The sequence below is a fragment of the Cherax quadricarinatus genome, chromosome 45 (assembly GCF_038502225.1).
Source record: "Cherax quadricarinatus isolate ZL_2023a chromosome 45, ASM3850222v1, whole genome shotgun sequence".
NCBI lineage: Eukaryota > Metazoa > Arthropoda > Malacostraca > Decapoda > Parastacidae > Cherax > Cherax quadricarinatus.
Window position 1 is genome coordinate 16,429,113 of NC_091336.1, and position 19,543 is coordinate 16,448,655.

General features: G+C 42.5%; 1 protein-coding gene across 8 annotated transcripts in view; it reads right to left on the reverse strand.

Moving 5' to 3' along the window:
• Positions 1-13,743, reverse strand: part of Br140 (bromodomain-containing protein 140) — a gene marked incomplete at its 5' end in the record, with an annotated part of 104,002 nt that extends 90,259 nt beyond the window's left edge. For all 8 annotated transcript variants that reach the window (XR_011393180.1, XM_070094327.1, XM_070094332.1 and 5 more), the window contains 1 exon segment: positions 13,606-13,743. Coding sequence is in view for 7 of the 8 variants with exons in the window: in XM_070094327.1 (XP_069950428.1) it covers positions 13,606-13,743 (138 nt within the window).
• Between the last annotated feature and the right edge of the window lie 5,800 nt (positions 13,744-19,543).

Sequence of the window (19,543 nt, forward strand, 5' to 3'; positions counted from 1 at the left end):
TGTGTGTGTGTGTGTGTGTGAGTGTGTGTGTGAGTGTGTGTGAGAGTGTGTGTGAGTGTACTCGCCTAGTTGTACTCACCTAGTTGAGGTTGCAGGAGTCGAGTCCAAGCTCCTGGCCCCGCCTCTTCACTGGTCGCTACTAGGTCACTCCCCCTGAACCATGAGCTTTATCGTACCTCTGCTTAAAGCTATGTATGGATCCTGACTCCACTACATCGCTTCCCAAACTATTCCACTTCCTGACTACTCTGTGGCTGAAGAAATACTTCCTAACATCCCTTTGATTCATCTGTGTCTTCAACTTCCAACTGTGTCCCCTTGTTACTGTGTCCAGTCTCTGGAACATCCTGTCTTTGTCCACCTTGTCAATTCCTCTCAGTATTTTGTAAGTCGTTATCATGTCCCCCCTATCTCTCCTGTCCTCCAGTGTCGTCAGGTTGATTTCCCTTAACCTCTCCTCATAGGACATACCTCTTAGCTCTGGGACTAGTCTTGTTGCAAACCTTTGCACTTTCTCTAGTTTCTTTACATGCTTGGCTAGGTGTGGGTTCCAAACTGGTGCCGCATACTCCAATATGGGCCTAACGTACACGGTGTACAGGGTCCTGAACGATTCCTTATTAAGATGTCGGAATGCTGTTCTGAGGTTTGCTAGGCGCCCATATGCCGCAGCAGTTATTTGGTTGATGTGCGCTTCAGGAGATGTGCCTGGTGTTATACTCACCCCAAGATCTTTTTCCTTGAGTGATGTTTGTAGTCTCTGACCCCCAAGACTGTACTCCATCTGCGGTCTTCTTTGCCCTTCCCCAATCCTCATGACTTTGCACTTGGTGGGATTGAACTCCAGGAGCCAGTTGCTGGACCAGGTCTGCAGCCTGTCCAGATCCCTTTGTATTTCTGCCTGGTCTTCGATCGAATGAACTCTTCTCATCAACTTCACGTCATCTGCAAACAGTGACACCTCGGAGTTTATTCCTTCCGTCACGTCGTTCACAAATACCAGAAACAGCACTGGTCCTAGGACTGACCCCTGTGGGACCCCACTGGTCACAGGTGCCCACTCTGACACCTCGCCTCATACCATTACTCGCTGCTGTCTTCCTGACAAGTATTCCCTGATCCATTGCAGTGCCTTCCCTGTTATTCCTGCTTGGTCCTCCAGTTTTTGCACTAATCTCTTGTGTGGTACTGTGTCAAACGCCTTCTTGCAGTCTAAGAAAATGCAATCCACCCACCCCTCTCTCTCTTGTCTTACTGCTGTCACCATGTCATAGAACTCCAGTAGGTTTGTGACACAGGATTTCCCATCTCTGAAACCATGTTGTCTGCTGGTGATGAGATCATTCCTTTCTAGATGTTCCACCATTCTTCTCCTGACAATCTTTTCCATGATTTTGCATGCTATACATGTCAGTGACACTGGTCTGTAGTTTAATGCTTCATGTCTGTCTCCTTTTTTAAAGATTGGGACTACATTTGCTCTCTTCCATGCCTCAGGCAATCTCCCTGTTTCGATAGATGTATTGAATATTGTTGTTAGGGGTACACATAGCGCCTCTGCTCCCTCTCTCAGGACCCATGGAGAGATGTTATCTGGCCCCATTGCCTTTGAGGTATCTAGCTCACTCAGAAGCCTCTTCACTTCTTCCTCGGTTGTGTGTACTGTGTCCAGCACATGGTGGTGTACCCCACCTCTCCTTCTTTCTGGAGCCCCTTCTGTCTCCTCTGTGAACACTTCTTTGAATCTCTTGTTGAGTTCCTCACATACTTCACTGTCATTTCTTGTTGTCTCTCCTCCTTCCTTCCTTATCCTGATTACCTGGTCTTTGACAGTTGTTTTCTTCCTGATGTGGCTGTATAACAGCTTCGGGTCAGATTTGGCTTTTGCTGCTATGTCGTTTTCATATTGACGTTGGGCCTCCCTTCTTATCTGTGCATATTCGTTTCTGGCTCTACGACTGCTCTCCTTATTCTCCTGGGTCCTTTGCCTTCTATATTTCTTCCATTCCCTAGCACACTTGGTTTTTGCCTCCTTGCATCTTTGAGTGAACCATGGGCTCATCCTGGCTTTTTCATTATTCCTGTTACCCTTGGGTACAAACCTCTCCTCGGCCTCCTTGCACATTGTGACTACATATTCCATCATCTCATTAACTGGTTTCCCTGCCAGTTCTCTGTCCCACTGAACCTCATTCAGGAAGTTCCTCATTCCTGTGTAGTCCCCTTTCCTGTAGTTTGGTTTCATTCGTCCTGGCCTTCCTGTTTCCCCCTCCACTTGTAGCTCTACTGTGTATTTGAAGCTCAAAACCACATGATCGCTGGCCCCAAGGGGTCTTTCATATGTGATGTCCTCAATATCTGCACTACTCAAGGTGAATACTAAGTCCAGTCTTGCTGGTTCATCCTCTACTCTCTCTCTTGTAGTGTCCCTTACATGTTGGTACATGAAGTTTTCCAGTACCACCTCCATTATCTTAGCCCTCCATGTATCTTGGCCCCCATGTGGCTCCAAGTTCTCCCATTCGATCTCTTTGTGGTTAAAGTCACCCATGATCAGGAGCTTTGCCCTGCATGCATGAGCTCTTCTCGCCACTGCAGCCAGTGTGTCAACCATCGCTCTATTGCTCTCGTCATACTCTTGCCTTGGCCTCCTGCTGTTCTGTGGTGGGTTATACATCAATGCAATTATCACCTTGGGACCTCCAGAGTGAAGCGTTCCCGCTATGCAATCACTTTCTTCTCCGCTGTCTCCTCTCTCCAGCTCATCAAAATTCCATCGGTGTTTGATCAGCAATGCCACTCCTCCCCCCCCCCCTGTTCCTTCTGTCTTTCCTCAGGATCTGGTATCCCGTTGGGAAGATGGCATCTGTTATCATACCTGTAAGCTTGGTTTCTGTGATTGCTATGATGTCTGGTGATGCCTCTTTGACTCTTTCGTGCCACTCCTCCCACTTGTTTGTTATTCCATCAGCGTTTGTGTACCATACCTTCAGTTTCCTTTCCAACACTGTGGTTTGGGGGGCCTGTGGGGGTGGGAGACCTGGTAGCATACTGTGGGATTCTATGGTTGGGGGTTGGGTGGAAGCTGTGGGTATGGATTGTATTGTGTGTTGGGATGGTGTGATAGGTTGTGGGGTTCTGAGGATAGTTGTGTGTGTGCTTGATCTTGCTGCTCTGTTCTGCTCTGACTGACCTCTGCTGGTTCCATCCTTGTCTCCTTTCCTAGCTCCTTTCGCTTTTATGTCCTCTCCCTCAGCTGCTTTCTCTCTTTTTGTGTTCTGTCTCTGTCTAGGAACACCTTCTTGTACTCTTCCGAGCTTCTCAACCGTGGTTTTTCTAGGAGGATCCTGTTCCGCACTGTTTCTGTCCTGAGAATCAGCTTGATCGGTCGGTTTCTCCCCTTCAAGTACCCCCCTATTCTCTGAAAATTTACAATCTCGTCCATGTCTTCTCCCCCTATTTCCGTGATGATTTTCTCAATCTCCTTTCTTTCTTCCTGCCGTCTTTCAGTGTGTGTCCTTTCCTCTCTCTCCCAAAGCCCATGGATAAACACTGATTTTGCCCTTTCCTCCTCCCATTGCCTCTCCCTCTGTGACTCTGGTTCCTGTCTGTATGTGGTCATTTTCTCCCTTGATTTTTCCAGTGGCTCTTGGTAGCATGGTTGTGCCTCAGCATTCGACCTATCTCCCTCTCCATCTGCACCCATCTGCTCTTCCCTTCCACTCCCTGGCCCTTCTTTGCAGGCTGATAGGACCTTAGCATATTTCATATCTCCTTCCTTCCTGTTCAGCCTCTCAGCTTCGTATGGTGTGTCTTCTCTGGTCACTACCCCTGAGACTTGCTTCAGCCTGTTTACCTCAAATTCTAGAACCTTTACCCTGGCTACTGCAGTTTCGACTTGTGCCTCCCAATTCTTCGTCTCCTTCTCCAACCTCTTTTTCCATTTCACAGAGAGCTCTTTCTCCACTTTTTCAGAAAGTTCTCCTAATTTTCTCTCCCATTCTTGCTCTATCCTTTTCCACTGCTCCTCCATCCATTCCTCCCTACCAGTACCATTGTCATCTGATCCCTGATTCCTGCGAGTCCCAACCATTTTTTTTTTTTTTTTAGTAAAAGAGAAAGTGAAAAAGAAAAAGGGGGAGAGAGTGAGAGAGAGGGAGAAAGAGAGAGAAGGGGAGGGTAGAAGGAGGGGAAAAGGGGGAGAAAGTGAGAGAGGGAAAAGGTAAGAGAGGGGGGGGGGAGTGACAAGGGAAGAGAGGGAGAGAGAGAGAATAGGAAGAGAGAAAGAGAGGAGGAGAGAGAGAGTGAGAGAGAGTGAGAGGGAGAGAGAGGGAGAGAGAGGAAGAGAGAGAGTGAGAGGAAGAGAGAGAGGAAGAGGGAGAGGAAGAGAGGATGAGAGAAAGGGGGGGGAGAGAGAGAGAGAGAGAGAGAGAGAGAGAGAGAGAGAGAGAGAGAGAGAGAGAGAGAGAGAGAGAGAGAGAGAGGAGAGGAGAGGAGAGGGAGAGAGGCAGGGGGGGGGGGGGGGAAGGAAGGGTTAGAGGATCACTTCACAGGAAGGTGTGAAATCCTGTATATGGGTGTGTGTGTGTGTGCGTGTGTGTGTGTGTGTGTGTGTGTGTGTGTGTGTACTCACCTATTTGTGGTTGCAGGGGTCGAGTCCTAGCTCCTGGCCCCGAGGCAGGGGGGGGGGAAGGAAGGGTTAGAGGATCACTTCACAGGAAGGTGTGAAATCCTGTATATGGGTGTGTGTGTGTCTGTATGTGTATGTGTGTGTGTGTGTGTGTGTGTGTGTGTGTGTGTGTGTGTGTGTGTGTGCACGCGCGCGCGTGTGTGTGTGTGGGTGTGTGTGCACGCGCGCGTGTGTGTGTGTGTGCACGCGCGCGCGTGTGTGTGTGTGTGTGTGTGTGCACGCGCGCGTGTGTGTGTGTGTGCACGCACGCGTGTGTGTGTGTGTGTGTGCACGCGCGCGTGTGTGTGTGTATGTGTGCCCCCACTTCTAAGTATTCATACTGCTAATAAATATCAGTAGTAATACCCGTATTTCTAAAACTACCAACAGTGATTCTAGCACTTATCACTTCTACTTATAAAACACAGAAAGTAATTAGATTGTAAAATTTAGTTTGTCTCAGCTTCTAGGAGTGTCTGACATCACCCTCACTAGGCTTCCCCTCGCTAGGCTGCTCCTCGCTAGTCAACACTATCTTCACCTTATCTATGCTATTTCTGCTCTAATTCTGGTAATAGCTTGCAGGAGTGAGTGACCAGTATCTAACAGTGACGCAAGGCCAGGATTCAAAACCCCCAAAACAACCCCAACAGGTGAGTGATACTTAAGCTGGCAGTGATGCGATGACAAGTTGCCAGATGCTGATGACGTAGTCGTCATACACACGCCTTCTATCACTATTTTGAAAATTCTTCACCCGTGATCTTTATAACCGTATATGCTCATGCATCCCGCGTCCCTCAATGTCACTTATGATGGAATACACTTCACTTATATTGGAATACACTTCACATTCGGTGTTACACTTTATATGTATAATGTCACACAACTGTTGTGATGTCACTGTTTCAGCAGGCCTACTGCCACCTTCCCTTGTTATATATTATATTTTTCCTTTCTACTTTTGCTTATTAACTTTTTCACTCTCACTGTATGGTGCCCCACATTTCACTTGTTATCCAATCTCTCAAAATTCTTGAACACCCGCTTCCACACTCACTTGAATCTTTGTATATTTGAATCTGTGTAGCAACAGAAGCCTACTAGCCACTAACGGTTTGACACTTTGAAATATTAAAGATTTCAGGCTTCCTCTCGACTTTTTTTAACTAATAACTCTGGTTATCACTCGTAGGATTGTTCACTGACGTTGTTACTACCACTTATTACTGCTAGCAGTTACTGCACGACTTAAAAACCACTAAAGTTCTCGGAGCCTTGTGACCCACGTCTGCTGACTGTGTGTGTGTGTGTGTGTGTGTGTGTGTGTGTGTGTGTGTGTGTGTGTGTGTGTGTGTGTGTGTGTGTGTGTGTGAGTGTGTGTGAGTGTGTGTGAGTGTGTGTGAGTGTGTGTGAGTGTGAGTGTGTGTGAGTGTGAGTGTGAGTGTGTGTGTGTGGTATGTGTGTGTGGTGTGTGTGTGTGGTGTGTGTGTGTGTGGTATGTGTGTGTGGTATGTGTGTGTGGTATGTGTGTGTGGTATGTGTGTGTGGTATGTGTGTGTGGTATGTGTGTGTGGTATGTGTGTGTGGTATGTGTGTGTGGTATGTGTGTGTGGTATGTGTGTGTGTGTGTGTGTGTGTGTGTGTGTGTGTGTGTGTGTACTCACCTAGTTGTGATTCCAGGGGTTGAGACTCAGCTCCTGGCCCCGCCTCTTCACTGATCGCTACTGGGTCCTCTTTCTCTCTCTGCTTCCAGACTGGTGCTGCATACTCCAGTATAGGCCTAACATACACAGTGTACAGTGTCTTGAACGATTCCTTATTACGGTATCGGAACGCTATTCTCAGGTTTGCCAGGCGCCCGTATGATGCAGCAGTTATTTGGTTGATGTGTGCCTCCGGTGATGTGCTCGGTGTGTGTGTGTGTGTGTGTGTGTGTGTGTAAAATATATATATATACAGTGGACCCCCGAGTTTCGTGATTAATCCGTTCCAGAGAGCCTGCCGAAAGTCGAAATTCACGAAACTTGAAACCATTTTCCCCATAAGAAATAATGGAAATAAAATTAATACGTTCCAGACACCCAAAAATATTAAAATAAATTTTTTTTTCTCAAATTAAATAAAGAGTTACATACGGAAATCAAGTACATGCATATAAAAAATAATAACAACATTACACTTACCTTTACTGAAGACTTCTGGGTGGATGGAAGACGGGAGGAGGGGATAGGAGGAAGGTGTACACTATTGTTTGGAAGGAGAATCTCCTTCCATTAGGACTTAAGATAGCAAGTCCTTTTCTGGGGTAACTTCCCTTCTTTTAATGCCACTGTGAACAACTTGAGTCACTGGACCCCTGTCACACAAAATATCTGTCCAGAGAGGTCTGTTTCTGGCATTTCTTTATGATTTGCCTGAAGTGGGACAAGGTTTTGTCACTGAACATGTTGCAGATATGGCTTGTTTCAGCTTGGTCAGGGTGATACTTTTCAACAAAACTTTGCAACTCATTCCACTTTGAACACATGTTCTTAATCACCGAAGAAGGCACCTTCACTCTCTTTTCCTCCTCCTCTGAAGCAAGTTCCTCAGCTGTGGTCTGATGCTGTTCCAGTTGAAGCTCTTGCAGTTCGGCAGTGGTTATCTCTTCCCTGTGGTCCTCCACCAACTCTTCCACATCCTCGTCACTCACCTCCAACCCCATGGACTTGCCCAATACCACAACACCTTCCGCAACAGGCAGAGGGTCGGCAGGGTCAGAGTCTGCTTCAAACCCTTCAAAATTCCTCTGGATCGTGTTCTTCGCTTTCTTTACCAAAGGGCTTGCACTAGCTTTCCTTGGGCTAATGGTGACTTATTTAGCAGTTGCAATCACAAAAAACAATGGATTATTACATATGAACCCGCGGGGTGATGGTCACATGTTGGTAAACAATAGCACACTGAGCGTGAATGGCGTGGGAGACTGGCTTTGTGTGCGCGGTGACGGGTGGACGGGTACCGGACAGTCGCCGAATCATGAGTCTAATCACGAAACTCGAGGCCAAATTTTGCCGAAAAAACTTGCCGAAAGTCAATGCTGCCGAAACTCTAGGGTCCACTGTATATATATACATTTTTTTTTTCAACAAGTCGGCCGTCTCCTACCAAGGCAGGGTGACCCAAAAACAAAGAAAATACCCAAAAAAAAAAATACTTTCATCATCATTCAACACTTTCACCTCACTCACACATAATCACTGTTTTTGCAGAGGTGCCCAGAATACAACAGTTTAGAAGTATTTTTTTTTTTTAACAAGTCGGCCATCTCCCACCAAGGCAGGGTAACCCAAAAAAGAAAATCCCCAAAAAGAAAATATTTTCATCATCATTCAACACTTTCACCTCACTCACACATAATTACTGTTTTTGCAGAGGTGCTCACAACACAACAGCTTAGAAGCATATACCTATAAAGACACACAACATATCCCTCCAAACTGCTAATATCCTGAATCCCTCCTTCAGAGTGCAGGCATTGTACTTCCCATTTCCAGGACTCAAGTCCGGCTATATAAAAACAACCGGTTTCCCTGAATCCTTTCACTAAATATTACCCTGCTCACACTCCAACAGATCGTCAGGTCCCAAATACCATTCATCTCCATTCACTCCTATCGAACACGCTCATGCACGCCTGCTGCAAGTCCAAGCCCCTCGTCCACAAAACCTCCCTTACCCCTTCCTTCCAACCTTTTCAAGGATGACCCCTACCCCACCTTCCTTCCCCTACAGATTTAAATGCTCTCATTGACATTCTACTTTGATCCATTCTCTCTAAATGACCAAACCAGCTCAACAACCCCTCTTCAGCCCTCTGACTAATACTTTTATTAACTCCACACCTTCTAATAATTTCCACACTCTGAATTTTCTGCATAATATTTACACCACACATTGCTCTTAGACAGGACATATCCACTGCCACCAACTGCCTCCTCGCTGCTGCATTCACAACCCAAGCTTCACACCCATATAAGAGTGTTGGTACTACTATACTTTCATACATTCCCTTCTTTCCCTTCTATCTATAAATACATTAAACAACCATGGTGACATTACACATCCCTGTCTAAGACCTACTTTTACCGGGAAGTAGTCTCCCTCTCTTCTACACACCCTAACCTGAGCCTCACTATCTTCATAAAAACTCTTTACAGCATTTAGTAACTTACCACCTATTCCATATACTTGCAACATCTGCCACATTGCTCCCCTATCCACTCTATCATATCCCCTTTCTAAATCCATAAATGCAATAAAAACTTCTCTACCTTTATCTAAATACTGTTCACATATATGCTTCAATGTAAACACTTGATCTACAGATCCCCTACCCACTCTGAAACCTCCTTGCTCATCCGCAATCCTACATTCTGACTTACCTTTAATTCTTTCAATTATAACCCTACCGTACACTTTTCCTGGTATACTCAATAAACTTATTCCTCTATAATTTTTACAATCTCTTTTGTCCCCTTTCCCTTTATATAAAGGGACTATACATGCTCTCCGCCAATCCCTAGGTACCTTCCCCTCTTTCATATATTTATTAAACAAAAGTACCAACCACTCCAACACTATATCCCCCCCTGCTTTTAACATTTCTGTCATGATCCCATCAGTTCCAGCTGCTTTACCCCCTTTCATTCTACGTAATGCCTCACTTACCTCCCCCACACTTACATTCCGCTCTTCTTCACTCCTAAAAGATGGTATACCTCCCTGACTAGTGCATGAAATTACCACCTCCCTTTCTTCCTCAACATTTAAAAGTTCCTCAAAATATTCTCGCCATCTACCTAATACCTCCCTCTCCCCATCTACTAACTCCCCTACTCTGTTTTTAACTGACAAATCCATACTTTCCCTAGGCTTTCTTAACTCGTTTAACTCACTCCAAAATTTTTTCTTATTTTCATTAAAATTTCTTGACAGTGCCTCTCCCACTATCATCTGCTCTCCTTTTGCACTCTCTCACCACTCTCTTCACCTTTCTTTTACTCTCCATATACTCTACTCTTCTTATAACACTTCTGCTTTGTAAAAACCTCTCATAAGCTAACTTTTTCTCCTTTATCACACCCTTTACTTCATCATTCCACCAATCACTCCTCTTTCCACCTGCCCCCACCCTCCTATAACCACAAACTTCTGCCCCACATTCTAATACTGCATTTTTAAAACTATTCCAACCCTCTTCAACCCCCCCACTACTCATCTTTGCACTAGCCCACCTTTCTGCCAACAGTCGCTTATATCTCCCCCGAACTTCCTCCTCCCTTAGTTTATACACTTTCACCTCCCTCTTACTTGTTGTTGCCACCTTCCTCTTTTCCCATCTACCTCTTACTCTAACTGTAGCTACAACTAAATAATGATCCGATATATCAGTTGCCCCTCTATAAACATGTACATCCTGGAGCCTACCCATCAACCTTTTATCCACCAATACATAATCTAACAAACTACTTTCATTACGTGCTACATCATACCTTGTATATTTATTTATCCTCTTTTTCATAAAATATGTATTACTTATTACCAAATCTCTTTCTACACATAGCTCAATTAAAGGCTCCCCATTTACATTTACCCCTGGCAGCCCAAATTTACCTATTACTCCCTCCATAACATTTTTACCCACTTTAGCATACTATAACCCACTTTTCACATCCAATCTTTATTTTACTCCACATAATCCTTGAATTAATACATTTATAGTCCCTCTTTTCCTGTCATAGCTTATCCTTCAACATTATTGCTACTCCTTCTTTAGCTCTAACTCTATTTGAAACCCCTGACCTAATCCCATTTATTCCTCTCCATTGAAACTCTCCCACCCCCTTCAGCTTCATTTCACTTAAAGCCAGGACATCCAGCTTCTTCTCATTCATAACATCCAAAATCATCTCTTTCTTATCATTTGCACAACATCCACGCACATTCAGACTTCCCACTTTGACAATTTTCTTCTTCTTATTCCTTTTAGTAATCTTTACAGGAAAAGGGGTTACTAGCCCATTGTTCCCAGCATTTTAATTGACTTTTACAACACGCATGGCTTACGGAGGAAAGATTCTTATTCCACTTCCCCATGGATATAAAAGGAAAAGTAATAAGACCAAGAACTATTAAGATAAAATCAAAGAAAACTCAGATGAGTGTGTATAAATAAACGTGTACATGTATGTGTAGTGTGACCTAAGTGTAAGTAGAAGTAGCAAGACATACCTGTAATCTTGCATATTTATGAGACAGACAAAAGACACCAGCAATCCTACCATCATGTAAAACAATTACAGGCTTTTGCATTCACTTGGCAGGACGGTAGTACCTCCCTGGATGGTTGCTGTCTACCAACCTACTACATACATCACACACACACACACACACACACACACACACACACACACACACACACAGAGCGAGAGAGAGCGAGAGAGAGCGAGAGAGAGCGAGAGAGAGCGAGAGAGCACGAGAGAGAGCGAGAGAGAGCGAGAGCGAGAGAGCGAGAGAGAGCGAGAGAGAGCGAGAGAGCGAGAGCGAGAGCGAGAGAGAGCGAGAGAGAGCGAGAGAGAGCGAGAGAGCGAGAGGAAGAGAGGAAGAGAGCAAGAGAGCGAGAGAGAGAGAGAGAGAGAGAGAGAGAGAGAGAGAGCGAGAGAGCGAGAGAGAGCGAGAGAGCGAGAGAGCGAGAGAGAGAGAGAGAGCGAGAGAGAGAGCGAGAGAGAGAGCGAGAGCGAGAGCGAGAGAGAGCGAGAGAGAGCGAGAGAGAGCGAGAGAGAGCGAGAGAGAGCGAGAGAGAGCGAGAGAGAGCGAGAGAGAGAGAGGGTGAGAGAGCGAGAGAGCGAGAGAGCGAGAGAGAGAGAGAGAGAGAGAGAGAGAGAGAGAGAGAGAATGATAGTGCCAAAAAGATACTAGAAATTTTTTTTACAAAGGAGTGGAACAAAAGAATAGTTGTAATTTTCATGGCGGTACCGACAGACCATGGAGAGGGACACTTACGTACTTATGTACAGTTCAGGACATTTATTGCTGTTAATGTTTTGCCACGAATAGCTGATGAAGCCATTTGTGGGATAATGTTTCCTTTAGTAAATTTCCTGAACTGTACACGAGTGTTCTTTTTCACAACAATGGATGGGATACAAAAGGAAGCAGCAAATGCTACAACCACTGGATTTTTAAAATATTATGTTAGATTCATTAAATACTGATGATGCGACATCACAAACATTGATATGCTCCTGTAACTACAAATCAGTAATCATATATGGTGCCATCTAGGTAGTAGGTTGGTATTCAGCAATTTCCTAGGGAGGTACTACCGTCCTGCCAAGTGAGTGTAAAATGAAAGCCTGTACTTATTTTACATGATGGTAGGATTGCTGGTGTCTTTCTTCTGTCTCATAAACATGCAAGATTTCAGGTACATCTTGCTACCTCTACTTACACTTAAGTCACGATACGCATGCATGTACAAGCGTATATATATATACACACCCCTCTGGGTTTTCTTTTATTTTCTTACAAGTTCTTGTTCTTGTTTATTTTCTCTTATCTCCATGGGGAAGTGGAACAATTTTTCCTCTGTAAGCCATGATTGTCGTAAGAGCCGACTAAAATCCGGAAGCAAGGGGCTAGTAACCCCTTCTCCTGTATACATTACTAAAGTTAAAAAGAGGAACTTTTGTTCTTTTTGGGTTACCCTGCTTTGGTGGGATATGGCTGGTTTGTTGAAAAAAAATATATATATATATATATATATATAAATATTTGAGGTAGTAGGTTGGTAGACAGCAACCGCCCAGGGAGGTATTACCGTCCTGCCAAGCGAGTGTAAAACGAAAGCCTGTAATTGTTTTACATGATGGTAGGATTGCTGGTGTCTTGTGTCTGTCTCATAAATATTCAAGATTACAGGTACATCTTGCTACTTCTACTTACACTTAGGTCACACAAAACATACATGTACACGTTTATTTATACACACTCATCCGAGTTTTCTTTGATTTTATCCCAATTTGCTGAGGATTGAGGAGTTTCTTATTGCGAGGCATGGTGAGCAAGGTGTACTAAAATGGCGTTCCCACAATACACCACTGGGTCCCCGAATTTTTTCCTACCGCGCACACTGACCACGCAGACCCATTCTCTCACATCTAGGCCTACCAGCTGTTTCCCGCTTAATTTGAAGCCGCTAGAATTTACGCGTGTACTAGTACAGCACCATCCTTGGCACGCAAGCCGTACTAGTACAGCACCAACCCTGAAAGGGTTAAAGGAGGGGTTTGGGATATTGGCAGTTTGGAGGGATGTGTAATAGGACAGTATATATATAATTGGGGCCCTGATATTATATTCTATATGGTAAATAGTATAGTTTATTATATTATTTTAGGTCACTTTTTATATTGTATCTTTATATATGCTTCTAAGCTGTTGTATCTGGGTGCCTTTGCAAAAACAGTGATTATGTATGAGAGGTGAAAGTGTTGAATGACGATGAAAGCATTTTCGGTTTGGGGATTTTCTTTCTTCTTGGGTCAACCTGCGTAGGTGGGAGATGGCCGACTCGTTGGAAAAAAAAATGTATATATATATACATGTATATATACATACATGCACAGTTATGAGAAAGTAAAAACAAATGCCAAGACAAAAAACCCAGTTGAGTTTTAAGAACAAATTTTCTCATATTTGAGAGCTGTAGTACTGTTCATAAGCCCAAATATTTTTCTCAAACAGCAAATCCTTGAGGAATGCATAATCATTTAATACACTTTTACCTCTCTAAATAAACAGAATATTCTTTTAAATGAATGCTATCTAGATATTTGAACATAGAGCACAATGCTACTGTACTCCAAGCATACCACTCTCACAAAACATACCGCATCAGAGTCTGCCGGTGTATGCATATCACAGTATGCAGCCTTGCGCACAGTAACAGATGTCCCACTGACACTCGTCTCTCTCACTGCATCAATCTTCATGTGTAGCCCAGCTTGTTGAGCACAAGTCACATGAAACGCTGAAAGCACACACAAACAAATTTCTCACATCATAAGCTTAAAAATACAGCATATGGCAAAAATATTTCCTATTACCAAGGCAATTTTTTTAATTTATGATTTTGGGATTATGCGGAGTGCTGTATGAAGAAGAAAAGCTATAATAATAATAATTATTGTAGTTAAAACTTGCTTGCATAAAAGTGTCATGAATATTGACTGATGAAAGTTGAGAAAACATTTGGAATGGAAAGTGAAAAGCCAATAAATGATCTCTCTTAAACCATATGTCATTTTTTGGCCTACAAGATTTCTGATTATAACACTTTTTCAATGATATACTAAAGTAAAAGGACACAAGTGCAACTAATGTGACATTTTATTGTGGCAACGTTTTGCTCTCCAGGAGCTTTATCAAGCCATTACAAACAATACATGGACACAGAGGGTATATAAAGGCTCAGAGTGAGGTGCAATACTAGTGAGGCACCATTTCGATGTTCACTAGTGGTAGTAGTAGTAGTAATGACAAAAGTAATACAATATGGTAGAGCAATTAATTCGTACATGAGTAAAAGGATATAAAAGCTATTACTTGGGTAACATAAAAATAGGTTGGACAAATATAGACTGGAAAGAGGCAGGTTTTTCAGTGTTCACTCTCTGTAATGTGCTTTGTGTAGTATAACAGGAGAGATTATGTGATGGCAGGGTTTACTGTTTTCAGGAGGATTCTTGCTAAGACTTCAGAGATGGTGAAGCTGCCGTTGTTTTGTTTAATTGTATTCGAACCAGCGATCAGTGCTGATTCGAGGCACTTGCGTCTGCGGAAATTAGTTTCTTTGATCACTAATTGGGCGTCTCTGAATTTCATGAGATGATTGGTGGAATTTCGGTGCTGTACACAGGCGTTGTTCAAGTTATCGTTCCTACATGCGTAAATGTGTTCATTGAGGCGGGTGTCGAGGTTTCTTGCTGTTTCACCTACATAAATCTTGTCACAGCCTCCACAGGGTATAGTGTAAACTCCTGCATTGACTGGTTCGTGGTGCTTGGATTTTGTCCTGGTTAGATCCTTTATTGAAGTGATAGAAGCAATGGCGACTCTGGTATTAGCCTGTGAAAGTACTTTTGAGACGTTCAGTGCAACTTGGCTGTTGGGAAGAATTATAACTTTGTTGGGAGTGGTGTTGATGCGTGGAGAATTAATGATCTGAAGAGCTTTTTCTTGCAGTCTTTGATGAAAAAAGAAGGAAAATGTAACTCAGTGAATGTTTGGTGAATGTATGTACATTCCTCGTCAAGAGGAATGTACATACAGGGTATAGTTTACACTATACCCTGTGGAGGCTGTGACAAGATTTACGTAAGTGAAACAGCAAGAAACCTCGACACCCGCCTCAATGAACACATTTACGCATGTAGGAACGATAACTTGAACAACGCCTGTGTACAACACCGAAATTCCACCAATCATCTCGTGAAATTCAGAGACGCCCAATTAGTGATCAAAGAAACTAATTTCCGCAGACGCAAGTGCCTCGAATCAGCACTGATCGCTGTTTCGAATACAATTAAACAAAACAACGGCAGCTTCACCATCTCTGAAGTCTTAGCAAGAATCCTCCTGAAAACAGTAAACCCTGCCATCACATAGTCTCTCCTGCTATACTACACAAAGCACATTACAGAGAGTGAACACTGAAACAACCTGCCTCTTTCCAGTCTATATTTGTCCAACCTATTTTTATGTTACCCAAGTAATAGCTTTTATATCCTTTTACTCATGTACGAATTAATTGCTCTACCATATTGTATTACTTTTGTCACTACTACTACTACTACCACCACTAGTGAACATCGAAATGGTACCTCACTAGTATTACACCTCATTCTGAGCCTTTATATACCCTCTGTGTCCATGTATCGTTTGTAATGGCTTGATAAAGCTCCTGGAGAGCGAAACGTTGCCACAATAAAATGTCATATTAGTTGCACTTGTGTCCTTTTACTTTACATATTGTCGGTAATTCTACCAACTTTATTACAATGATATACTAAACTATTTTGAGTTCCAGAAATGTATTTCCCTTCAATAATTAAATATATTTTTCACTGATATTATTGAGAATGTATAGTAATAAACTAATTTTTAAAAGTAATAACTGAAGAACTTCAAAAGCAAACAGAGCTCATCCAGTGGTATGTCATTCCTAAAATTACCATACCAACACACCACTAACCACTGTATCATGCTACCTTAATAAGATTTACCTAACTAGGTATGATTCTACATGCTAGGGAGGTCAGCACAGGACACCACTGTGACTTCAAATTCTGGTGAAGAATTCATACAAGAATAACAAAAAAAGGCACAATACCATGACTGGAACAATACACAAATAAACCGCACATAGAAGAGAGGAGCTTATGATGACGTTTCGGTCTGACTTGAACCATTTACAAAGTCACACTGAGTGTGACTTTGTAAATGGCCCAAGTCAGACTGAAATGTCGTTGTATGCTCCTCTCTTCTATGTGGGGGTTACTTGTGTATTCATACAAGAAACCTGCATTACACTGCGGTCAGTGGTCAAGTGAGGTCACCTGTCCTAAGCTGTCTGGGAATTAGCGTGGGGCGTTACTGAGCACCATGGCTTGCTATAGTGTTTTAGAATCTCAGGTTAAAGTGTTGAAGGAGGAGGTTCTACTCTTTAGAAGGAAAAATAGGAGGCTGAAGCTTAACCTTGATGGGTTTAGGAGCGAGTGTGAAATGGGTGGAGCTGGTAAGGAGGAAAAGGTTACCAGCAGTGAAATGGAGTGTGTCAGCCGCTTTAACCCTTTCAGGGTCCGTCCCGTAGATCTACGGCTTTACGGTGAGTGTCCAAACCGTAGATCTACGCCATGAGCTCAGCTCACTCTGATAAACTGTGAGTGGTACATTTGGGCCTAGATATGAGAGAATACATCTATGTGGTATGTGTGCACCACATAAAACAGATCCTGCAGCACACTGTGTATAATGAGAGAAAAAAACTGAAATCATGATTTTTCGATTAAAACAGCGACTTTGCAGTGCTTTTTCGTATGTTTTTTATAGTTGTATTTGCAATTTCTTGGTCTCATTTGATAGAATGGAAGACATATTACAGAAATAGAGATGATTTTGATTGGTTTTAGCACTGGAAATGGCTTGAAACTGAGCTCAAAGTAGCGGAAATGTTAAATTTTTGCCGATATTCAAGAGTAAACAAACAACCTCACACGTCTAATACACGTCAGCTGGTGGGTCTAATATACATTCACAAATATGGTGATGATATTTATACAATTATTACAGTATTGCATAACAGTAAATCTTCTATTTTTTGGTGTGAATAAAAATTCATTATGTGAATAAAAAATCAAAATGGAATTTATTTGTAAAGCCTCAAAATGTAACTAATGAACAGAGGAAATGTTAGTTTAGTTCCAGGAATACCTACATTGTTTATTCTGGAGCCTATTTTGAAATTGGAATATTTTGAACTTTGTGTTAAATTGGCCAAATTAACAATTTCCGATCACTTTATTTTGTAGTTGAAACAGTTGATTTGGCGATTTCTTGTGCTCAATCGATAGAACAGAAGTAATACTAGTGAAATAGCCAAGAATTTGGTTGATTGGAATAATGTAATTGGCCTAAAATGGGACTCAAAGTCGGCAAAATCGCCGACTCGTAAATATCGCTGACACATCAAAATTCGCAAGAGCATAATTTCATCAATTTTCCACCAAATTTCGTACTTTTTGTTTTATTACCTTCACAAAAAGATTCTCTACGATTTCATAAGAAAAAATAACAATTTTTTTTTTTGAAAATTCTTGGACACTGGTGCGTGACTTCAGATTTTGGCCTTGGACCCTGAAAGGGTTAAGTGGCAAGCGGTTCACAATTCAGGAAGAAGGAAGATAAGGAAAGTTAAAAGAGAAAACATGAAGGTAGGAAATCATTTCTCTGTTCTCCAGGACAAGTGTACTACAGAGGTTAGTGAAGCTAATGGTACCACTGACTCCCTTGTTAATCAAGGTAAGAATATTCTGATTGTGGGAGACTCTCAGGTAAGATAGATGGACCATACTTTTTGTAACAGAGATAGGAAGGTCAGACAGAGGGTATGCCTCCCAGGAGCTGGTGTTGGTGACAGTCAGCAGGTTAGATATTTTTTTTCCAACAAGTCAACCATCTCCCACCGAGGCAGGGTGACCCAGACAGAAAGAAAATCCCCAAAAAGAAAATACTTTCATCATCATTCAACACTTTCACCTCACTCTTACATAATCACTGTTTCCGCAGAGGGGCCCAGATACAACAGTTTAGAAGCATATACAAACCTAAAAATCTCTCAAATATAACATATCCCTCCAAACTGCCAATATCCCGAACCCCTCCTTTAAAGTGCAGGCATTGTACTTCCCATTTTCAGGACTCAAGTCCAGCTATATAAAAATAACCGGTTTCCCTTAATCCCTTCACTAAATATTACCCTGCTCACACTCCAACAGTTCATCAGGTCCCAAAAACCATTTGTCTCCACTCACTCCCATCTAACACACTCATGCATGCTTGCTGGAAGTCCAAGCCTCTCACCCCACAAAACCTCCTTTACCCCCTCCCTCCACCCTTTCCAAGGATGACCCCTACCCTGCCTCCCTTCCCATACCGATTTATACGCTCTCCATGTCATTCTACTTCGATCCATTCTAAATGATCAAACCACCTCAACAATCCCTCTTCAGCCCTCTAATAATTTTATTAACTCCTCACCTTCTCCTAATTTCCACACACTGAATTCTCTGCATAATATTTACACCACACACTGCCCTTAGACAGGACATCTCCAATGCCTCCAACCGCCTCCTTACTGCAGCATTTACAACCCAAGCTTCACAACCATATAAGTGTGTTGGTACCACTATACTTTCATACATTCCCTTCTTTGCCTCCATGGATAACGTTTTTTGTCTCCACATATACCTCAATGCACCACTCATCTTTTTTCCTTCATCAATTCTATGGTTAACCCCTTGACTGTCGCAACCCCCAATCCTGAGGTGTCTCCTGGTGTCGCAAAATTTAAAAAAAAAAAAATTATTTTTTCTTATGAAATGATAGAGAATCTTTACCCGATTGTAATGACACCAAAAAAAAAAAAACGAAGTTTGATGGAAAACTGACGGAATTACGCTCTCGCGAAGTTAGCAACCTTGGCGATATTTACAAATCGGCGATTTCGCCCACTTTGAGCCCTATTTTCACCTAATTCTGTTGTTCCAGTCGACAAAACTCATAGCTATTTCTTTAGAACTCCATTTTTTCTATCGATTGAGTACAAGAAACTGCCCATTTACCAATTTCAACTACCCAATAACGGGGTCAGAAATTTGCAATTTGGCCAATTTCACGAAAATTAAAAAATATGACAATTTCAAAATAAGGTCCAGAATGAACAATGCAGATATTCTTGGCTCTAAAATAACATTTTCTTTGTTATCAGCCATGTCTCCAGGCCCCTCTGATATTACTCTTGCTTTCCATTTTGAATTTTTATTCAAACAAAAAATAGAAGATTTACTATTATGCAGACTACTCCAATACTGTAATAATTGTATAAATAACATCAACCCATTCATGACTGCATATTAGAATGGCTAGTTGGACATTTATTGGACAATAATGTCATTTGTTTACTTTTGAACATCGGCAAAAATCAAACATTTCCCCTACTTTGAGCTCCATTTCCAGGTTCTTTTTATAGTAAAATCAATCAAAATCATC